General features: G+C 37.6%; 11 protein-coding genes across 11 annotated transcripts; 5 read left to right on the top strand and 6 right to left on the bottom strand.

Annotated features, from left to right (window-relative positions):
- Positions 1–698: 698 nt before the first annotated feature.
- Positions 699–3152, top strand: KAFR0H02540 (uncharacterized protein; the record flags this gene model as incomplete). The annotated part of the gene is made up of 1 exon (XM_003958749.1): positions 699–3152. The coding sequence occupies one exon, from the start codon at positions 699–701 to the stop codon at positions 3150–3152; it is 2454 nt and encodes an 817-aa protein (XP_003958798.1).
- Positions 3153–3354: 202 nt separating this feature from the next.
- On the bottom strand, positions 3355–3944 carry RPL33A (60S ribosomal protein eL33; the record flags this gene model as incomplete). The annotated part of the gene is made up of 2 exons (XM_003958748.1): positions 3355–3659; positions 3926–3944. The coding sequence occupies 2 exons, from the start codon at positions 3942–3944 to the stop codon at positions 3355–3357; spliced, it is 324 nt and encodes a 107-aa protein (XP_003958797.1).
- Positions 3945–5396: 1452 nt separating this feature from the next.
- On the top strand, positions 5397–6749 carry KAFR0H02520 (OSBP family protein; the record flags this gene model as incomplete). The annotated part of the gene is made up of 1 exon (XM_003958747.1): positions 5397–6749. The coding sequence occupies one exon, from the start codon at positions 5397–5399 to the stop codon at positions 6747–6749; it is 1353 nt and encodes a 450-aa protein (XP_003958796.1).
- A 588-nt stretch (positions 6750–7337) lies between these two features.
- Positions 7338–9977, top strand: KAFR0H02510 (non-specific serine/threonine protein kinase; the record flags this gene model as incomplete). The annotated part of the gene is made up of 1 exon (XM_003958746.1): positions 7338–9977. The coding sequence occupies one exon, from the start codon at positions 7338–7340 to the stop codon at positions 9975–9977; it is 2640 nt and encodes an 879-aa protein (XP_003958795.1).
- A 99-nt stretch (positions 9978–10076) lies between these two features.
- On the bottom strand, positions 10077–11603 carry KAFR0H02500 (uncharacterized protein; the record flags this gene model as incomplete). The annotated part of the gene is made up of 1 exon (XM_003958745.1): positions 10077–11603. The coding sequence occupies one exon, from the start codon at positions 11601–11603 to the stop codon at positions 10077–10079; it is 1527 nt and encodes a 508-aa protein (XP_003958794.1).
- Positions 11604–11781: 178 nt separating this feature from the next.
- On the top strand, positions 11782–12633 carry ATG5 (Atg5p; the record flags this gene model as incomplete). The annotated part of the gene is made up of 1 exon (XM_003958744.1): positions 11782–12633. One exon carries the CDS (start codon positions 11782–11784, stop codon positions 12631–12633), a length of 852 nt encoding a protein of 283 aa, XP_003958793.1.
- Positions 12634–12664: 31 nt separating this feature from the next.
- On the bottom strand, positions 12665–13150 carry PPT2 (holo-[acyl-carrier-protein] synthase; the record flags this gene model as incomplete). The annotated part of the gene is made up of 1 exon (XM_003958743.1): positions 12665–13150. One exon carries the CDS (start codon positions 13148–13150, stop codon positions 12665–12667), a length of 486 nt encoding a protein of 161 aa, XP_003958792.1.
- Positions 13151–13533: 383 nt separating this feature from the next.
- Positions 13534–14409, bottom strand: KAFR0H02470 (uncharacterized protein; the record flags this gene model as incomplete). Its single annotated transcript, XM_003958742.1, has 1 exon — positions 13534–14409. The coding sequence occupies one exon, from the start codon at positions 14407–14409 to the stop codon at positions 13534–13536; it is 876 nt and encodes a 291-aa protein (XP_003958791.1).
- Positions 14410–14617: 208 nt separating this feature from the next.
- NOP53 (Nop53p) lies at positions 14618–15958 on the bottom strand (the record flags this gene model as incomplete). Its single annotated transcript, XM_003958741.1, has 1 exon — positions 14618–15958. One exon carries the CDS (start codon positions 15956–15958, stop codon positions 14618–14620), a length of 1341 nt encoding a protein of 446 aa, XP_003958790.1.
- Positions 15959–16530: 572 nt separating this feature from the next.
- On the top strand, positions 16531–17784 carry PRP46 (mRNA splicing protein PRP46; the record flags this gene model as incomplete). The annotated part of the gene is made up of 1 exon (XM_003958740.1): positions 16531–17784. One exon carries the CDS (start codon positions 16531–16533, stop codon positions 17782–17784), a length of 1254 nt encoding a protein of 417 aa, XP_003958789.1.
- A 49-nt stretch (positions 17785–17833) lies between these two features.
- Positions 17834–18895, bottom strand: RRD2 (peptidylprolyl isomerase RRD2; the record flags this gene model as incomplete). The annotated part of the gene is made up of 1 exon (XM_003958739.1): positions 17834–18895. One exon carries the CDS (start codon positions 18893–18895, stop codon positions 17834–17836), a length of 1062 nt encoding a protein of 353 aa, XP_003958788.1.
- Positions 18896–19677: the final 782 nt, after the last annotated feature.

Raw genomic sequence — 19677 nt, 5'->3', positions numbered from 1 at the left:
CTGGACGCTCTTTAAACCTAATGTATGTCTGCTAGCATCGAAATTGAATTAGAACTGCATATGTCGTGGCATTCACAAACGTAGATATTTTGATCTGCACTATTAGCTGCTCTCTACCGTTCCAGCCCTAAATTCCAAGATTAAAACTTTCTCCAACCCTTGTTGCTTAGCATTCTCGAGAGCTCATCACCTCGTATCTTCCACTACTGTTAGATCTTGGCAGTATACTTCCAATTGCAGTCAATATGTAAACAAAAATCTGTGTCGGATTTCCTGAATAGGAAAAATCTTTAATTTTTCCGAGTATTAATGTCCATAATAGGAGAGTTACTGATATACATTCCTTTTTCGGAAATGTAAACAAATAGGTTTCTAAATATAATCCTCGAGGAAAACAACTAAGGTTTAAGCCAAGTTGCAAAGAGTTTTGATTGAGTAAGTTAAACTTTAAGAAGCGTAGAAAATCTCTCAGGTTACCCCTTCCTTCAGTGGTCATTGATATTTATATCTCATCACCATCCCTCTGTAAGACTCATTTGTAAGCTATTTACCCAGAGAAACTTATAAGGAATTTATATTCCATTTCTGAGTCCAGAAGACTATTGCCTCTAGACACTTTACATACCTGTACATACGGCAAGAAAAGGCAGGTTTATATTCACACTGAACGAGAAGTTCCAAATACTCACTCCAGAACTATGACGAGTGTGAGCAAACGTCACACCTGCTACGAAGGAGCCTCCTATACATATTCACTACTAAACTCACATGGGAGCAGTTCTATCACGGGAAATACTAATGATTTATTACTGCACTCTTCTTCAAATAAAAAGGATATAAATCCGAAGCAAAAACGACGCTATGTTACGTTTGGTCCTTATATTATTGGATCCACTATAGGCCAGGGTGAGTTTGGGAAGGTAAAATTAGGATGGTCTAAGAGTATCTCGAATAAGCAAAGCCACAGTCCATCGGCAAATGGTCTTGGCTTGTACGCGACTCCTGCGTTACCCATAGAAGTACCGAAACAAGTGGCAATAAAACTTATTAGAAGAGATACAATATCGAAGGATCCAAGAAGGGAAATTAAAATATATCGTGAAATTAATGCATTAAAACAATTAACACACCCAAATATTGTTAAACTAGATGAAGTTTTACAAAACTCAAAATATATTGGCATAGTATTGGAATACGCTTCAGGCGGTGAATTCTACAAATATATTCAAAGGAAAAAAAGGTTAAAAGAAACGATAGCATGTAAATTATTTGCTCAGTTAATATCTGGTGTAAATTATATTCATTCGAAAGGGTTAATTCATAGAGACTTAAAATTGGAAAATATTCTATTAGACAAGAATGAAAACCTTATTATAACCGATTTCGGATTCGTTAATGAATTCGTTACTAGTAACGAACTGATGAAAACGTCGTGTGGTTCTCCATGTTATGCTGCACCTGAGTTGGTAATAAGTTCACAACCATATGAAGCAAGAAAGGTGGATATTTGGTCATGTGGAATTATATTGTTTGCTATGCTCGCAGGTTATCTTCCCTGGGATGATGATCCAGAAAATCCAAGTGGTGAAAATATTGCTAAATTGTATTTCTACATTACGACCACTCCATTAAAATTTCCAGAATACATTACGGCCATTCCAAGAGATTTGTTGCGAAGAATTCTAATCGCTGATCCCAAGAAAAGGGTTGATTTGAGATATATCTTGAAGCATCAGTGGCTGAAACCTCACACACCATTTTTATCAATCTCTCCAGAAGAATGGGATAACATTTCACGTTCACAAAGCATACTTAGATTACCAAAACATAGTAAAAAACAATATTCAAATAATAGCAACAACGCAAATACTAATCTAAACAAGACAAGACCGCATTCATCATGTTCAATTTCATCAATGGGCTCTGGAAATGAAAAGAGAAACTCTCTAATAATGGATTCTACGCTTATTTCATTTCCTGTACCACCAAGAGAGTCACAATCGCATGTCCTTACGATTCCACCTTCCACTTCTCCAGAGCGTCGTCACTCTCCAGTAAGCAGAAATTCAGAATTACATAAACGAAGCAATTCTGCAGCATCAATAGCATTGCAAGCTGTTGTAGATGCGGAGAGGGAGTACTACAATTCTTCCATTAGGGCTTCGAAAGATAGGAGAAAATCGAATTCGTCCAGTGTTGGAAAATCTCCTTTGATGAATAATTCCTTTAGAAACAATACATCACCACTTTCTAAAAAATCAATAACTGGTAAGGAAAATTCTCAACTTGAGAATGTGTTCCATGAAACCCAGCATAACGGGGACACCTCCATAGAGGATATTCTTCCGGAACTTCCCGTGAAGAACTCTTCAATGTTACATTCTCAATTTGGTCCAAATACATATACTCGTCCAACAATCAAGAGGGGAAATCATAGTAATATATTACCTAAACATTCCAGCAACATCTCACATAGAAAACCAAGACCTACATCATATCATCCTGGAACCTTTTCCACAGTGCTGGAAGATGATTTTAGTTTTGACACTAAACCAGATTATGCGAAACAAAAGATCCCTTCAGATTCACAGAGTTCCAAGAAAACGGAATATTCAGATTCACCTTTTGACAATGTTCCACGCTTAGATGTTGACACAGCGGTGACTTCTGTTGCTAATTCGGCGGAGAACTCACCAAAATTGTACCCACGCCGGTCATTCTCAATAAAAGATAAGGCATATATCCGTACTGACAACGTTTCAATCAATATGACAAGTCAGTCATCATCCAAGCATGACGTAGACTCGAGTATTAGATTGTTACATGAACAAGTTGATAATCTAAAATTGAATAACCCTGAGGATGAAAAGCCAGAGAGGAAGTATCCTGATAGGAAGAGATTCAGTTTATTTGCCTTCAACACACAGAATGAGCATGTTCATCACACATCTACTACCAATTCTAATATGCCGAATCAGCAATTACCATTGAAGCGGGACATTTCAAATACTATTGCCAATAGACAATCGTTTAGAGATTTCAAAAAGGTAGCAAGAGACATAAAAGGTACGAAGGAGAATGCAGGAGCCCAGCATTCGACAACTGCTAAGAAAGTGATGGATTTTTTCAAAAGGAGAAGTACAAGACTTTGAACGCTAGCATTACATACAGACATATACAACATTAATTTCGCAAAATTGCATATCAAAAAAAAAAGACTATGTAACAGAGACACTAAACATATTTGACATTCTAATAAATGAAAATTATATTATTTTGTATTTATTGCATTAAATTTTATAATATTTAAATTTTAAAAAATGTAGTAATTAATATTAAAAATACATAATGCGCTTAGATGTTAGATGGATATAAGAAGATTCTAACGGAAGCACCGAAAGTCTTAGCTGGTAAGTTGTTTCTGAACTTAGCTCTAACGACACCAGAGTTACCGTGAGTTCTGGTGATCTTACCCCACATGACTCTGATCTTGGAACCTCTGATTTCCTTAGAAGCTCTGTAAACGTAAGCAACACGCTTACCTAAGTAGAATTGAGCATCTTCTGGGGTAGCAACACCTTCGATCTTAACTAAAGAGACGTTTGGGTTGTTGGTGCTCTTGGATCTTTGGTAAGATAAATGTTTACCTTTGACGTATACTAAATAAAAATGGGTAATAGAACATAATGTTAGTAAAATATTTTTGCATGGATATCTAAAAAATCGAGCTGTCTTTCATAATCTGGTGTACCTTCTCATGAAGGTCGTAAGCTTTCAAACTTGGAGTAGTTCCGGTAACGTTTTGTGGTATTAAACAAACCATCATTCATCGAACTGGATTTCCACTTTTTACTTCCACCATTCTCTTGACTATTGGAAAAACCACTATTACGGACAACTCAACTGGTTAACATATTTCACATACATCTATGAGATTCAGCCATTGTTACTAGTTATCTCTATTATGACAGCTGTCGTAACCTTATTTTAAGAACTATATCTAAATACCCAACCTTGAATACCTAATGCCATTACTTCTGAAATTTCACAGTATCCTTCCCAATCCAGGTACTGAACCGAATCTGTCTGGCGAGAGGGCTGCCGTCAGTTCCGTCCAAAGCCTCCGTCTAGCAAAGGATGTTCTCCACCCGAGACCGCTGCAAGGATTCCTGCCCAGGAAGCTGAGAAGTCTGTCCCCAGGCTGACACCTCGAACTGACTGTTCGGCCTGGCGTCCCTTCCGATGGGCAGAATTCGTTTTTCATGCAGAAGATTTTTCTGTTTTTTTTCGGAGAGCGACGCACAAAAAAATTCGAAGAAATTTTCTGGAATCACAAAATGTATGGGTGACGATAGAAAAAAACAGTCAAACGAGAGAGCTCATCGCAACGATAAAGATGGCTATGACTTGTTGTATACAGAAGAATATGCCAGGTGTTACGTAGCAAGGTGAGAGGCAATGGGGCAAGAGTGCATCGACTGCTGAAAGTGAGAGGTCCTTGTAGCTTAGTAACTGCATGCAACATGTTTTCATCTGGTAGAGTTGTAGTCGAGGCAGTTGCATGCTTTGTACCATTTGGCTTTCGTACACTCTTGCCAGATCTGAGACCAAACCCTCTGGGCCAAGCCCTAACAGAATTCTTGGCCAACCCAAACCTCGATGCGAGACGTTTTCTTTTCTTTTTTTTTTTCCTTGTGGAAGACGACCTGCAAAAAGTATATAAAGGCAGTGCCATTCAAGTTAAAAGTTATATTAATTTCATCTTTTCCTTTTACTTTTTGTTTTTATTTTAAAATCTATGTCGACGTACTTCATAGGATCATTTCTATAGTAATCGTCACTCTTTGACTCTTCAAAAGAGCCACTGAATCCAACTTGGTTGATGAGTGACAAAACCTTCATGCCCTAGAGTGAGAAACCAGAAAATTTTTAAATAGCTTGGTCCGCAATTCTTAGCAATTCGGCCATCTAATCAAAAATGTTCATATGCTTTGCCGGTTGCATTTCAACAACTTACCTAGTAGGTTCGTTGAGTTTTAATTGGCGCGATGATCTTGACCCTTTCCATGTACTCTTTCGAAGAGAGATGGAATTTAGGGTGGGCGTGAATGGTAGTCTGACAAGTTAACCCAATTTCTAATTTATTCCAGTCAAAGGCTTGACTGATAATCTAGAATTTGCTTATGTACATTTAGCTACTATATAGGTTACCCATGGGATTGTATTTGATTGAACCTCTGCCCTAGGGGGGCGAAGTGTATTAGCCATTCCTATAATGATATTCCGCTCGTATTTTTATGTCAGGGATTATATGAAAAATGATCAATTTTATATTACAGTTTGACGGTCAAAGAGTAACTCAGTTAGCTGCTGTATATACCTTTACCAGGTCTCTAATGTCTCAATACGCAAGTAGTTCCACATGGAGTTCATTTTTGAAGTCGTTAACTTCATTCAATGGTGATCTCTCATCCTTATCTGCGCCACCATTCATCCTATCCCCCGTGTCACTATCTGAATTCTCCCAATATTGGGCAGAACATCCAGATCTGTTCCTAGAGGCATCTTTCATAACCCAGGATAATTATAAGACATATTTACTTGAGAATATCGTCGATGACAATGATATTGTTCACATTAATCGGTTCAATTTGGAATCTCCCGAGGTTACCAGGTTGCTGTCAGTTACCAAATGGTTCATTTCGACACTCAAATCTCAATATTGCTCACGTAACGAATCAATGGGTTCAGAAAAGAAGCCATTGAATCCATTTCTAGGGGAGGTATTCGTTGGCAAATGGGAAAATAATCGTAATAAGGAGAGATTTGAGGAAACTGTACTTTTGAGTGAGCAAGTATCACATCATCCTCCAATTACCGCATTCAGTGTGTTTAACGATAAAAATAACGTCAAATTAGAAGGTTACAATCGATTCAAAGCAACTTTCACGAAATCTTTGATGCTTAATGTTAAACAATACGGACATACCATTTTAAACGTAAAAAATGAAACTTACTTAATCACAACACCTCCTTTACACGTCGAGGGGATTCTAGTTGGGTCACCCTTTGTTGAATTGGACGGTAAATCGTATATACAATCTTCCACTGGATTGCTTTGTGTCATCGAATATTCTGGTAGAGGTTATTTCTCAGGTAAGAAAAATTATTACAAGGCACATATCTACAGAAATTTCGAGGCCTCGAAACTTAAAACCAATGCATTGTTCACTATTCATGGTCAATGGTCAGGCAAGTCCAAGATTTCCCAAAATTTGAGTGGTGGGAAACCTAGCCATGCCATCTTGTTCTATGATGCCAATAAAACGCCTGTAGAGCACTTATGTGTCAAACCTATCGAAAAGCAACATCCTCTAGAAAGCAGAAAGGCGTGGGAAGCGGTAGCTGAAGCAATAAAGAGCAAGGATATGAATACCATTACCACCACGAAAAATGTACTAGAAGAGTCTCAAAGGGAACTACGGAAACAGGAGGAGGCGAAAGGTACAACTTGGCACAGGAGATGGTTTAATGACGTGGATTATGATCTCATTAGCGACAGTGGTAAACAGAAACCAGAAAAGGAAGATGAGTTCATAAAATTGGCTAAATTACTACATTATTCTCAAAAAAATGTACCCAGCGGTACTCTAATCGGTGAAAAGGGTGACAAGAAAGATAACATAACCTCCGTCCACTGGAAGTTCAATAGAAGTGCATGGGATGACGAACAAGAAATTGTTCTATAACAGCACTCTCCAACCCCCCAGGTGCCTAAAGCACAATATATGCCTGCTTCTCAAAGATAAGTAGAGCATCCCTCTTTATAAATCATTTATACATTTTTACAAGATCGAATTATGGCTTTGTCGTTGATGTCTCGCCTGGACTGCTCTTGAACTCTTGCAGCAACGGAAACATGGGTGCCACGCAACAAATATATGATTCCTTACCCAACCACCAATCTACTAAGTAGCATAAAACGCCTGCAGTGGTAATCCCAAGCTATTTTATAACTGCTTAAACATTTGAATAATGTTTTAATTGTCATGTGACCTGTCGTGTTGCACGTGAGGCGTTAAAGTGAAGTTATTATTAGGTTTCATAGTGTAACTTGATGCATCACTTAAACAGAGAGAATAAGTCACATCAGTTGAACACCGGGTATAGGTATCTAATTGAGTGGATCAACAGGAGTACTGTTCATCAAACCTTGCTGAACATTCACAAAAAGTTATAAAATTGAGTGAATTACATTAGAAAATTATCAAATAACTGTTGTTTGTTGCTAAGAATCTATTAAATTATATTTACACGTATTATATACCAACCCTGTGATGAGTGGGATCAATGCATCAACTAAGGCAGAGCAAAACAATATAAAAGCGATCATAGGGTCTGCCTACAATAAGTTGTATGGACAATTCATGTCAGATGAGCTAATAGAAGTTGGTAACTACAGAATTCTAAAACAGATTGGTGAAGGGAGTTTTGGTAAAGTATATCTAGCGTTACATCGTCCAACGCACCGTAAAGTGGTTTTGAAGACAAGCGATAAGAATGATCCTAATATTGTCAGGGAAGTTTTTTATCATAGACAATTTGACTATCCATATATCACCAAAGTATATGAGATTATAGTTACTGAAACGAAAGTATGGATGGCATTAGAGTACTGTCCAGGTAAAGAATTGTATGATCATCTTTTATTTTCAAAAAGGATACCGATTGCTGAATGTACCGAGTTATTTGCCCAAATTGTAGGAGCAGTATACTATGCACATTCCCTAAATTGTGTTCATCGTGATTTAAAACTAGAAAATATATTATTAGACAAACATGGCAGGGCCAAATTAACTGATTTTGGCTTTACTAGGGAGTGTATGACTAGATCCACATTGGAGACGGTATGTGGTACTACCGTGTACATGGCCCCTGAATTAATTGAAAGAAAATCATATGATGGTTTCAAAATAGATATTTGGGCTTTAGGTGTCATATTATATACTATGATTTATGGCGCAATGCCGTTTGATGAAGATGATGAAGTGAAAACGAAATGGAAAATTGTTAACGAGGACCCTGATTTTACTAATAACATATCAAGTAATGACGTTAAAGATTTAATCAAAAAGCTACTTAAGAAGGATCCTACTGAGAGACCTACTATTAGAGAAATTTTAAAGCATGATTTCTTAAAGCCTTATGGTTTTACTATACTGGAAAAAACCGATAAGATAATACAAAGACAACGAAACGATTCAATTCACTTTCATTCAAAGATAGAAAAAAGGTTGTTGAAAAGGCTAAAAAGATCTGGATTTGACACACAGTCAATAAAACACTCAATAATGAAGAAAAAATGTGATTCGCTCGCAGGATTGTACCTACTCTTACTTGAACGTGAAAAACAACTCGAAAGGTCCTATCGTCCTAGAAGAAGTAGATCGGTTCTTTCAGTACGAAAGGTTTTCGAATCCGCCTGTTCATCTGATGTACTAGGAAATGATAAGCCAATACGATCCTCTCTAGAATTAAGAAAGAACACTTCGCTTGGTAAGATAATTAGTAGAACCAGTGAATTGCAAAAAAATCCATTAACAGCTAGGCAAACGTCTGCGCCAGTGCTATTAAACTCCTCTACGGGAAAATCTAGTAATTCAATATCGACAGTTCCTCATTCAGAGAATACTGAAGCAATCGGTAAAAATGGCATATTCTCAAAACTTTCGAAATTCTTCAAACAGAAGAAGCATGCGTCAAGTAACAATGTTAAATCAAATATCTCCAGTCTTCCCGAGGAAGAAAAGACTGGTAGGAAAAGTCCATCAAGGTCAGTCACCGATTCTTTTCTTATGGGTAAAGGATCTTCACAAGCTAAAAATAGTTCTAAATCAAAAATTTCCTCAATAAGCAAATCGTCTCCCAAAAAAGACATGGAAACTTCGTTAAACGTTGTTTTCTCAAGTGACTTGCAAGATGCTGATGTTAAAGGAATCTCTCAAGAACAAACTGTCAAAAGGTTTAAATCTACTATATCTAGCGACCTTTCGAGAAATGCTTCACTACGGAATTATGACTCCAACTCACTTTACAAATCGAGATCACGATCGGTAGAAAACAATAAGTTTTCTTCAAGACCTCTTTCTGGATTATCACAAATATCAACCGAGACGTACTTATCGGATTATTCTACGGACGGAGCTACGTCTTTCATTCCCAATACAAGTATAAGACCTAATATATCTCATTCAAGTTCAACAGGTGTACTTACTCAACATTCATCAAGCTCCAATTCAGAAATGCTATCAAATCCACCCAATATACGGTTCTTACGTAGAGATTTAAGTATTCGTTCTGAAAACTCAAGTTTGTCAGATAGAAGTTCAAGAGCGGATTCTTTCTATGATATTACCACCACTACTACACAATTAAACAAAAATCTTCATCATACTAAAGCATCATCTATAAAGGAATCTGTTTTACCTCGATTCGGAGCACAACATTCATGGTCATCAAAGAGAACGCTAGTTAACAATAGACCTGGTACTGTTAGAGGAAGGAGGAGAAATAGGACGAGGCAACTGAACTTCTTGAAAAGTTCTTCTTCTCCAACTGAAAATGCGATAAAGGAAGAATCTTCTACGGATGATCATGAATTCGACTATTCGCAACATAATTTCATGGAAGAGGTGAATGAAAATCCTTTGTTGGAAGAAGATGAGGATGAACTTTCTGGACATTCCGAACACTTTGATGAAATAAATCAACCTACCGACTCTAATTTGCATAAAAATGGTAGGAAGCTTACGGAATCCGCACAACATCCCACAGGACGAAGCATGAGTAACGATAGTGACTGGTCTCACTTCCAAAGTGACTCAAAGTCGATAATAACGGGCGGTTCAGAAGATGAGGATTCCATCATAGTTGCTGATCAGGAAGATAACTTCTCCGAAGGAGAATATGATAAATAACGACTTCAAATTCTTTATAAAAGCACCTTATATACATTCCATATGTTAAAAAAGACTATTCATTTTTCACTTATACCTTGTCCTGTGGTAAAGTTAAATTCATTTTTCTTTTGATAATTCTCTCAGCATTGTATGAAATAAGTTGCCTGAATCACCGTCCATATTGAAAGATTCAAACAACTCGCTAAGTGAATCATTTTCACGAGAGACCCTCGGAATTTCATGTACCTCTTCAGATACACCGTTCTCTTTTGTCACTTGTGATGGTTCTCGTATTGGAACATCTTTTTTTGGTCGGGAGCTTCTCATCAAATCAATATCACTATCCTTCATTTTGAGTGCTTCTTTCAAGAAGAACTCAAAAAAGTCATCTTCAGATATATCTACATTGTTTTCTTTGAAGAACTCTTTTTCTGCGCTGTCACTATTATCAGCATCACTGTCCCTATCGCTTTCTCCACCTTGTTCTTTAAATTCATCACGGATAATTGAAGAATCTTGTGCACTACTGAAAAACTTACCCAATTTCTCTATCAACTCTTCATTGGGATCCACATCTTTCTCCATTGGAATCGAGCGCAGGAGGTCTACCGTCTGAAGAGGATACGCCTCAAAAATATCAGTACAGACCTTTTGCCCATCGTCTTTTGCATCTTGATCCACAGAAATAAAGTCTCTACTAATGCACTCATTCAATAGTCGAGAAATTATACGTCCAGCGTAAACAGGCATTACAGATGAATCTTTCTTGAAGTTGTGATTTTCTAGATATAGAACCAAAATATTGGCATGACTCTGAGGCACCATAACATCCAAGTTATGAAGTTCATTTCCGATTTTCTCAAATGATATTTCAATACTGTCCTCTGACATTAACTGTTTTAGAAGAGGGCTGACAATTTTTGGATTTCGTTTCAATAACTCAAATGATCGCACATCTTCAATTTCAAGCCTTAACACACCTAAATTGGAGAAAATATTGTTTGGGAAATTGGTTAGCATCGATGAAGTTACCTTTTCTGATAATGAGTTTATTTCTATGCATTTATAGTATGCTTTCGATAAAAACTCTAGAGCTTCCTCGTAAGTTAGTCCTCTACCAGCATAAAAATAAGTTGGAATCATCTTGAATCGGCCCTCATGTAACCATAATCTATTGTTAGCCACAGGGTATTGGTATTCTTCCGGGAGAGCTTCATTGCATTCTATCAATAAGAAGTCACCGTCTGTATCACATACTCGAATGAAGACTTCCGGTCCACAATCTTTAGATAGTTTATGTAATAAGTTGACGATCAAGATCTCTTCATCTTGAACATTATCTTCGACGCATACGTGACCAAAGATATACTGCATCCCATCATCGAGCCTCATCAACCTCTGAGAAACCCCATTATATTCCGTCCAGGGAAACGATGCATTCCAGGGCTTTAGCAGCTGCTCCAATTTCAATGAAAGATCGCTTAATTTGGAGCCTACATCATTGCTTAATCTGTCAAGTACGAATATTCCGAAGATCAAATACGTCTTCTCTGGACGATCAAAAGCATCTACGCTTCTTTCATTATCATCATTCTGCCAAAGCCACTCAGCATTCACACCAGCATCCTCCTTGACAATCTTCATATAAGCCTAGTAACTTTCTAGCAGCAAGGTTTTCTATACACTCTTGTTCTGAAAGTTTAATATGTAAGTATTCCTGAACATCGCATCGCATTATTTTATATTGAAATTAACTAATGTTATATAACACTTAGTAAGAGCAAAGATATGGAAGCTGGTCTCACTGGTAGAGAGAGTTCTTATGAGTGAAATCAGGAAACTTATATGGGATGGAGCTCTGAATGTGCAAATATGTGTCGATGATACGCTGGTCCTGAAGGGAACGAGTACTACTGAACGATTGCTGAATGTAAGGATACCGAGAGACACGTATATTGTCGTGTATTTGGAGGGAATGCTCAAGAAATTGCAGAGATTTTTGAGATTCGACGTTTCTGAAGTGATGTCAAAGGTTTGGTTTGAATGTGATGGCCAGTTATTGCCTTGGTACTATCCGATGGGTGTCTTATTTGACACCATTAAGGGCAGTAACTCTAAGAAGGGGGAGCTTGCTTCTGAATATTCCATTAACGTTTGGAAGATTGATTTAAAATACGCTCTGAGCTTACCTAGAGGACATATCCCGATCGTCGATGAAGTGGATCAGATCCGTAGCTACTGGATGCATCAATGGAAGCAAGCTTGTTTCATATTAAATGGATCTTCCAAGGCAATGATGTCTTTATCTATTAAAGAAGCCAAGAAATTTTGGAAAAGTGTGATCAATAGAGAACAGGATGAATTTGATAAAGTTAGCGCAAAGATTCTATCTCGTCGACCCCAGTTCATACCTCTCATATTACATCGAACAAATTCAGATCTTGAAAAAATACAACCAACAGTCTCTCTAGTGAATAGTAACGGTTCTATAAAGAAGTTACTGAACGTACTACTGGAAGTGTTCCCAGATGATTTTACAAACGGTATGTTTTCTGGGTGCGTTGTCAGTCAAGGGATTGTAGTATCGTTAGAAGACGATATGTTCAATTTATATACGAAATTGAGAAGTTTTGATGGGTTTTTGCATTTAATAGTTAAAGAAATCGGTACGTAAGAATATATCAATGTATATATGAAATGATGTCTTAATTTGTGATTTGGACATACGAGATTAGATAATCATGATCATGAGAAATGGAAATAAAAACTTTACAATGTTCTTGAATGTAAGATTTATAAAATACAGAATACTCAGGGTGTATCTCAATGAAGTCACTACTAAGCTCTAACATTGGCGTTCCTGTTTCCGAGTTCGTCTTATTCAATAGCTTTGTATATATTGTCTTAGCTGGAGGCATTGCAGCAGCTGGTACATAAGAACATAATGCTTTGTAAGTGGCTTCCTTTGCTGCCCAGATTCCAGCAGCATATCGTACAATCGAATCGTTATTTCCTGTGGAATGGCCCTTTACCATCATTCCAAGTACCTTTTTCTGCTCATGTTCACTCATGAACTTGCTTGTTAACTTAGTCAGCGACGCAGAAGAAGAGTTTTTACCATATTTAGATATTAGCCTTGCAAATCGTGGAAGGTAGACTATATCTGTACCAATACCCAAGACACGACTCATACCTCGTTGCCAATGCCCATGTGGTTTATGTTTATTATTCAGTTTTTCACACTTTATGAGCAAAATGTAAACTCTATAAACGATGCCCAGAATGACATAAAATGATAGCTTGTAAGCCAGAAGAAGCAGATTGCTCGAGCATTTTCGACTTTTTACAGTATGAGAGTGCATCTAAGCTATCTCTATACTAATACTGTTCCAGAATGAGTCGTCTCTAAACAGCTTTAAACTTTGCATATGGTTAATCTTGTAAACGTTATATAAAAAAGGAGCAGTAAGACATAGAGTCCTCACATAAATGGTAACTATATAAAGTATTGTAAAGTTAAATTTGGCATTTGATAGGGTAAGTCATGAACGACTCACAAACAGGCCCTGAGGGTCTAGAGATCGAATTCTTCCATAAAAGCCTTGATCATTGAATACAAAAACTGTTGAGAGTCACTCTGTGTAACGAAATGATCTGCACCCTCCACTAGGCCAGAATTTTTAGACCAAAATTGAGGGTTAGCAATGGATCTCCACTTTTCAATTACAGCAGCCTTGTCAACGTAATCTGGGACAAAATTATCCTTACCAGAATATGCAATTAAGAAGGGTTTCTTAATCTTCCCAAACGTGCTCCTTAATGTGTTCTCATCCAGGTCACTTGAGAAATAATCATCATCACCTCCAGGGCACATGATTGACCACCATCTATATGCTGTAATTGGGACCCCAAACACATAATTGGAGAACTCAGTTGGCAAAAGCTCATCTTTCTTACCTTCAGCTATCAATTTTTCCACTCTCTTGTTTAGATTTGACAAAGTCTCATCATCATATTCCATTCTCATTGCCTCTCTGTCAGAAGCTGACCCTTGCAAGATTGCAGCCACAATTTCACAATCTTTGTACTTGTCTTCATTTAAAAGATACGTCATGACATCTTGAGAGCCAGTAGAGTGACCAATGAGCATTATTTTGTCTCGTTTACCACCTTTTTCAGATTTTAAGAACCTAATCAATTGGGCAATTTCCTTTATGTCCTGTTGTAGAGAAGAAGTACCCCAACCTTTGAAGCTACTCGTGTATTGAATCTGAATTACTGAGTAGTTGTATTGTTTCATTACTTCAGGCAATCCCTGCACGTAGGGTACCGTCAGGAGGCCATCTGTCATGCCTCCAATGGCAATTAAAACGTTAGGCAGCTTCGTAGGGGCAAACTCAAAAGCAGCATGCCTACCAGCGTAATTATGTAATATGCCTGTGTATGACATTGTTCTTCTCAATCACTTTCCAGAGCCAAGATATAAAGCAATTTGCAAGGATCTATAAGTTATCCCGTTTATATAACTTTAATCTAAAATCGTACGACAACAAAAATCATATCCTTGCATTACTAATATACAAAAGATGGCTTGATGAGGCTACTTTACATAAGTGGTGCATGGGACATATATAGATATAAGAATATTAGATTAGGTTTTATTTGAAATCCTTGTAAGTCCATTTTTCAGTGATCTTTTGCTTGTATCTTCTACCTTGTTTGACTGGCACACGAGATTCAATGACACCCGAACTTTGTAGTTTTCTGACGTTGTCATAAAGAAGGTTACCTTCAGGTTTCAATTTCCTTAATGAGTCTGAAAGTTCATCAGAGAATTTGATTTCCAGTCTTTCATCAAGAATACCATATTTGGTACCTAATTTGTTTCTATTTAGCTTTCTTTGCTTCTTACTAGTTTTTGTAGGTTGCGATTTTTGGGCAATCTCTTCTTCGAATTCCTCGACTTTCTCTAGTTCACGTACTTGTTCCTTTAATTTGTTTAATTCTTGTTGCAATTTCACCTTCTCTTCATGCTTCTTGGCTTTATTTCTTTGATATTTGGTCTTCTTCTTATTTTTGACTGGTTCATTGACAGATAGTTTCATTATGGAGTCAGTATCAATTTCATCTCCTTCGATGTCTTCTTCCTGTTCATTGTCACTTTCTGACGAAGATTCTTCTTCATTATCATCGAGTGTCGCCATTAAATGTTTGATTCTTTCTCTGTATTGTTCCAAAGCAATTCTTTTTTCCTCTTTAACTTTCTCAACTTCATATTCCTTATTTAGCAGATTAGCCCAGGCCTTCTTGTCTGCATTGTAGGATTTACCTGCATGTGGGATAGCATCGAAATCTCTAATCTTTACAGGTTCAGTACTCATTGTAGCCGGTGCCACGGATGGCTTCGACCAACTGGTAGTAGACTTTGTCAATAATTCTTTTGGAACTTGATCCTTAGAGTCTACGTCAAGTCTAATACCGGATGGCAATTCGATCTGCTTTTGTTTCTTGTCGTCAGAACCCCATAGGTCGAATGAATCAGATTTCACTAATCCATCCTTGGCAGATCTGCTCTTTAACTTGGATTCCCCATGTACTCTACCAGCTAAAGCCATTAATTTGGTCAACTCATGTTTCGAAACACCTTGAATTTTGTTGGATTTAACAATAGTATTTTGTTTTGGATGCATTAATGCATTGACTTTAGAATTTGTCTTGATAGAATCTAAAATTTCTGTAGATTTCATAACTTTTTTGATTTGCTTTCTTTTAATCAGCTTAGACTTGAGCTCTTTATCACCATCCTCATCAACTTGGAAAAGCAAATCATCTTTCAAATCTGCAATGTTCTCAGTACCATGAGTAATCTCATGTTCCCTCTGCATAGCCACGGATTTTTCAATTTCAGTCAAATCGATATTCTTTCTCCATGCCTTCTTACCCTTACGTGATTTCTGCCTGTACTGAGCAGGTCTTTCAGCAGCTGGTTGTGGTGCCATAAGGATTAATATACGTATATATTTGGGATTGTCCTACTCTACTTCTTCTCAGAATATAGTACTAATTCATATATACTCATCGCCATATAATAATAATAATAGAGCTCATCGCATGAAAAAATTTCACATAACAAAATTTTCAGTTGTTCGTAATGAGTGATACAGCTGTAATGCGATGAGCTCATCTAATGGAATAGAAACGGTCAGATGATGGCTTATGGCTTCAATGGGCGATAGTTGTCCTTGTTCGAAGACAGTGGGGATGTGATAGAGGGTGGTTTTCCCGGTGGAAGCGATCAAATAGCGTTTCTCTAGCTCTCATAGTGGTTTAACCCACGTTTGGCAGGTTTCCACAAGGATATGTCATGGTAACCTATTCGCAATGCAGTGGTAGCCTAGTAGGTCACCACCATAGAGAATATTTCAGTTTCTGTAGTAGTGGAAAGAGCAAAAACCCAGACACCCAATATCACTCATATGGCTTTCAGTCGTAATAATTCTATTTACATTGAACTGTAAACACTACAATTGGTGCAATCAGAGGAATATAGACCGGAGCAGATCATCAGATAATGGACTCGTACGATGGCGAAAATCCACTTTTAAGAGAAATAGATGACTTTTATTCTGAAATACGATGGAATAATCAGTTCAAATATATGGGTAAATTACCTTCGTATCTAGAAGATCAAATAAATGAACGTAAACCTATACTGGAGCAAAACGATCCTTTCGACATACAGGAAAAACCGTTGTCAACTGCTCTCATTCCACTAGATAATACCACAAGAGATGTTGCGGGCGAATCTTTACTAGATAGATACCAAAAGTTGATAACACAGGAACCTCGAAAACACAACCCGTGGAAACTCTCAAAAGTGATAAACGGCCACCTTGGTTGGGTGAGATGTATAGCGATGGATCCTGTCGATAATGAATGGTTTGCCACGGGGAGTAATGATTCTACGATCAAAGTATGGGATTTTGCTTCCGGTAAATTGAAATTGACATTATCTGGCCACGTAATGGGCGTTAGAGATCTGGTAGTGTCCAAGAGGCATCCTTACATGTTCTCTGCAAGTGAAGATAAACTAGTGAAATGCTGGGATCTGGAAAAGAATGCCCCCATCAGAGACTATTTTGGTCATCTTTCAGGTGTACATACCGTCGATATTCATCCAACTTTATCTCTAATTGCATCGGCAGGTAGAGATAGTGTAGTTAAATTATGGGACATTAGAAGCAAAAAAGCAGTTATAACGTTGGTTGGACACAAGAGTCCGATAAATAGCGTCAAATGCACGCCTGCGGATCCACAAATCATTAGTTGTTCCAATGATACTACAGTGATAACATGGGATCTTGTTGCAGCGAAGCCAATGAAAGTAATAACACATCATAGGAAGGCAGTCAGAGATATCGCAGTACATCCAGGAGAATTTTCTGTGGCATCCTGCTCTACAAATGATATCAGATCGTGGAAATTACCTGAAGGATCCCTCCTAACTAATTTCGAATCACAAAATTCTGGGATAATTAACACATTATGTGTAAATCAAGATGACGTCTTATTTGCCGGTGCAGATGATGGTACACTTTCATTCTATGATTACAGGTCAGGACACAAATATCAATCCTTCAAGACAAAACAAATGCCTGGATCCTTAGAAAGTGAACGTGGAATTTTATCCAGTAGTTTCGATATGACAGGTCTTAGATTAATCACAGGGGAAACAGACAAAAGTATAAAAATATGGAAACAAGAATTTGATTCTGAATTTGAAGAATTGCCCTGGAATCCGATCTTATCATCTCAAAGATTTTAAAACTTTATATATATTTATATCTCTATCTTGCATATATCTCCCTCATTCCTCAGTCAAATGGCATTGGTTTGTAATGTGCTCCCTTCTTATTCATCTCCGTAGCTGCAACTGCACTTGGAATTTTGATACCACAGCAGTCACCCCAACCACTGTGGACGTGTTCACTCTCCAAATGTTCATTCCTTTCATCATATGGCGAGATCCCAGTGGGACAGGCTAAAAATTCACTGAAGTAAAAATGTTGCATGACTGGTAACTTGCTTAGCACTTCTGCAACATACATTTTTATCATACCTTCTGAAACTTTTGACCATTTTTTCACTCCACTGATATCATCCAACATGGGGGAATGCCACCGTAAAGATGCTGTTGTCTTTACAGAGTTAATAAATGCTATACAACCAAAATATAGATACTTGTCTTTAAACATATCTACAATTTCATCATTATGAATAGATTTTGGTTTTAAGTGCTTATGATTTGACAATTGAAATGCACCAAATAGGAACGGTAGAAAATGATAATCATCTAGACCCCATACACCGTGTGATCCAGCAGGCTCCAACCAATATAAAGTCTCCAAACGTCTCATTATCTTCAAGTACTTAACAAATACTAAGATGACGATATTGGTGGAGTCCCTTTCTAATCGAAATACGTCATATTTGTACAAACCATAAAGAAAGCAAATGAAATTCAATTCATGGCCGGAGCCATAGTCAATTCTCTCCTCATTACCCCATGATTCGTAAAAGTAAATAGATAGCTGTTCAATTTGATTTGTCGTAAGGGTATCAAATGCCTTTGATAGCAAATTGTGGCAATTTGACTTCACATCCTGATAAAATGATCTGAATTCAGTTTTTCCAAATCTGGATGTAGTGTCATTTAAAACTGGATGCTCGTCCACCACTGACAGAACTGAATCCAGTAGAGCTAGTGTCGAACTTACTTCTGCCGAAATAGGTTCTTTAAACTGTGTATTATCGCGATCCTTAACGGCTTCTGCTAAGTCAGTTATAAAATTTATAAGCTCCTTCTTCGTTTGACTGGAATCCCATATCTCCATGTCATCTTTCGTTAGTAGCCTCTTCTGTGGACACGAGCTCATTGATACGATTCTAACCAGTGCAAAGTATCTTGAGTGATCTGATATTTGAATATGTACCTTGAAGTAAGCTTTTTTCGTCATTATATAATCCGTAAATCTTATTGTACCAAACAATGCCTTCTGCTAATCGACTATTTCTGGTAAGCCATGCCATCTATGGTGGATTTACTGGATGGGATAGGTTAATGGCAGCTGAGAATGTTTCAAGAAGTGTCATTGTGAGCCGGTCAGGCATCGGATACTCATCTCGTATTCTAAGGGCAAGGTGGCTACAGAGGATGAACAGTCCTGTTACAGACGGTGAAAGAGGCTGATCGTAAACAGTAGAAAAAGACTATTGCGGATGGTTACGAGGAGTTACTGCTAATGAGACAATCCACAGCTCCTGCAGCCTCGTTTCCTCCTCTTGATTGAATGGCAGTCGTCGTAGGAGAATAGTCATAGCTAGGGGAAATGATGAGACCCCATAGGTTTCTACCTCATACATCGTCAAGGGCATATGATACTTCGGAGCTTTTCAGAGGCAAATGTCATAACCTTCTTCACAGAATGAAACCTTGGCAAAATGTTAAATGCAGTAGCAAGACTTACAGTAATACTCCCACCGCAATGACATCCATCCAAGGTAAGACGAACCCGAGCAACAAGCAGGTAGTATTCATTACTCACTAAGACAACTGTAACAACCACATACACCCGCTAGATAGAATTCCAGAGTGTCTATTTATGAGTCGCGTCAATTATTAATACGCGTAAAATTTTTTCGAATTTATATTACACAC

This window comes from Kazachstania africana, chromosome 8 (genome assembly GCF_000304475.1).
Source record: "Kazachstania africana CBS 2517 chromosome 8, complete genome".
Lineage (NCBI taxonomy): Eukaryota > Fungi > Ascomycota > Saccharomycetes > Saccharomycetales > Saccharomycetaceae > Kazachstania > Kazachstania africana.
The sequence above is the reverse complement of the archived record's forward strand: the minus strand, read 5'-3'. Positions and strand labels throughout refer to the sequence as shown.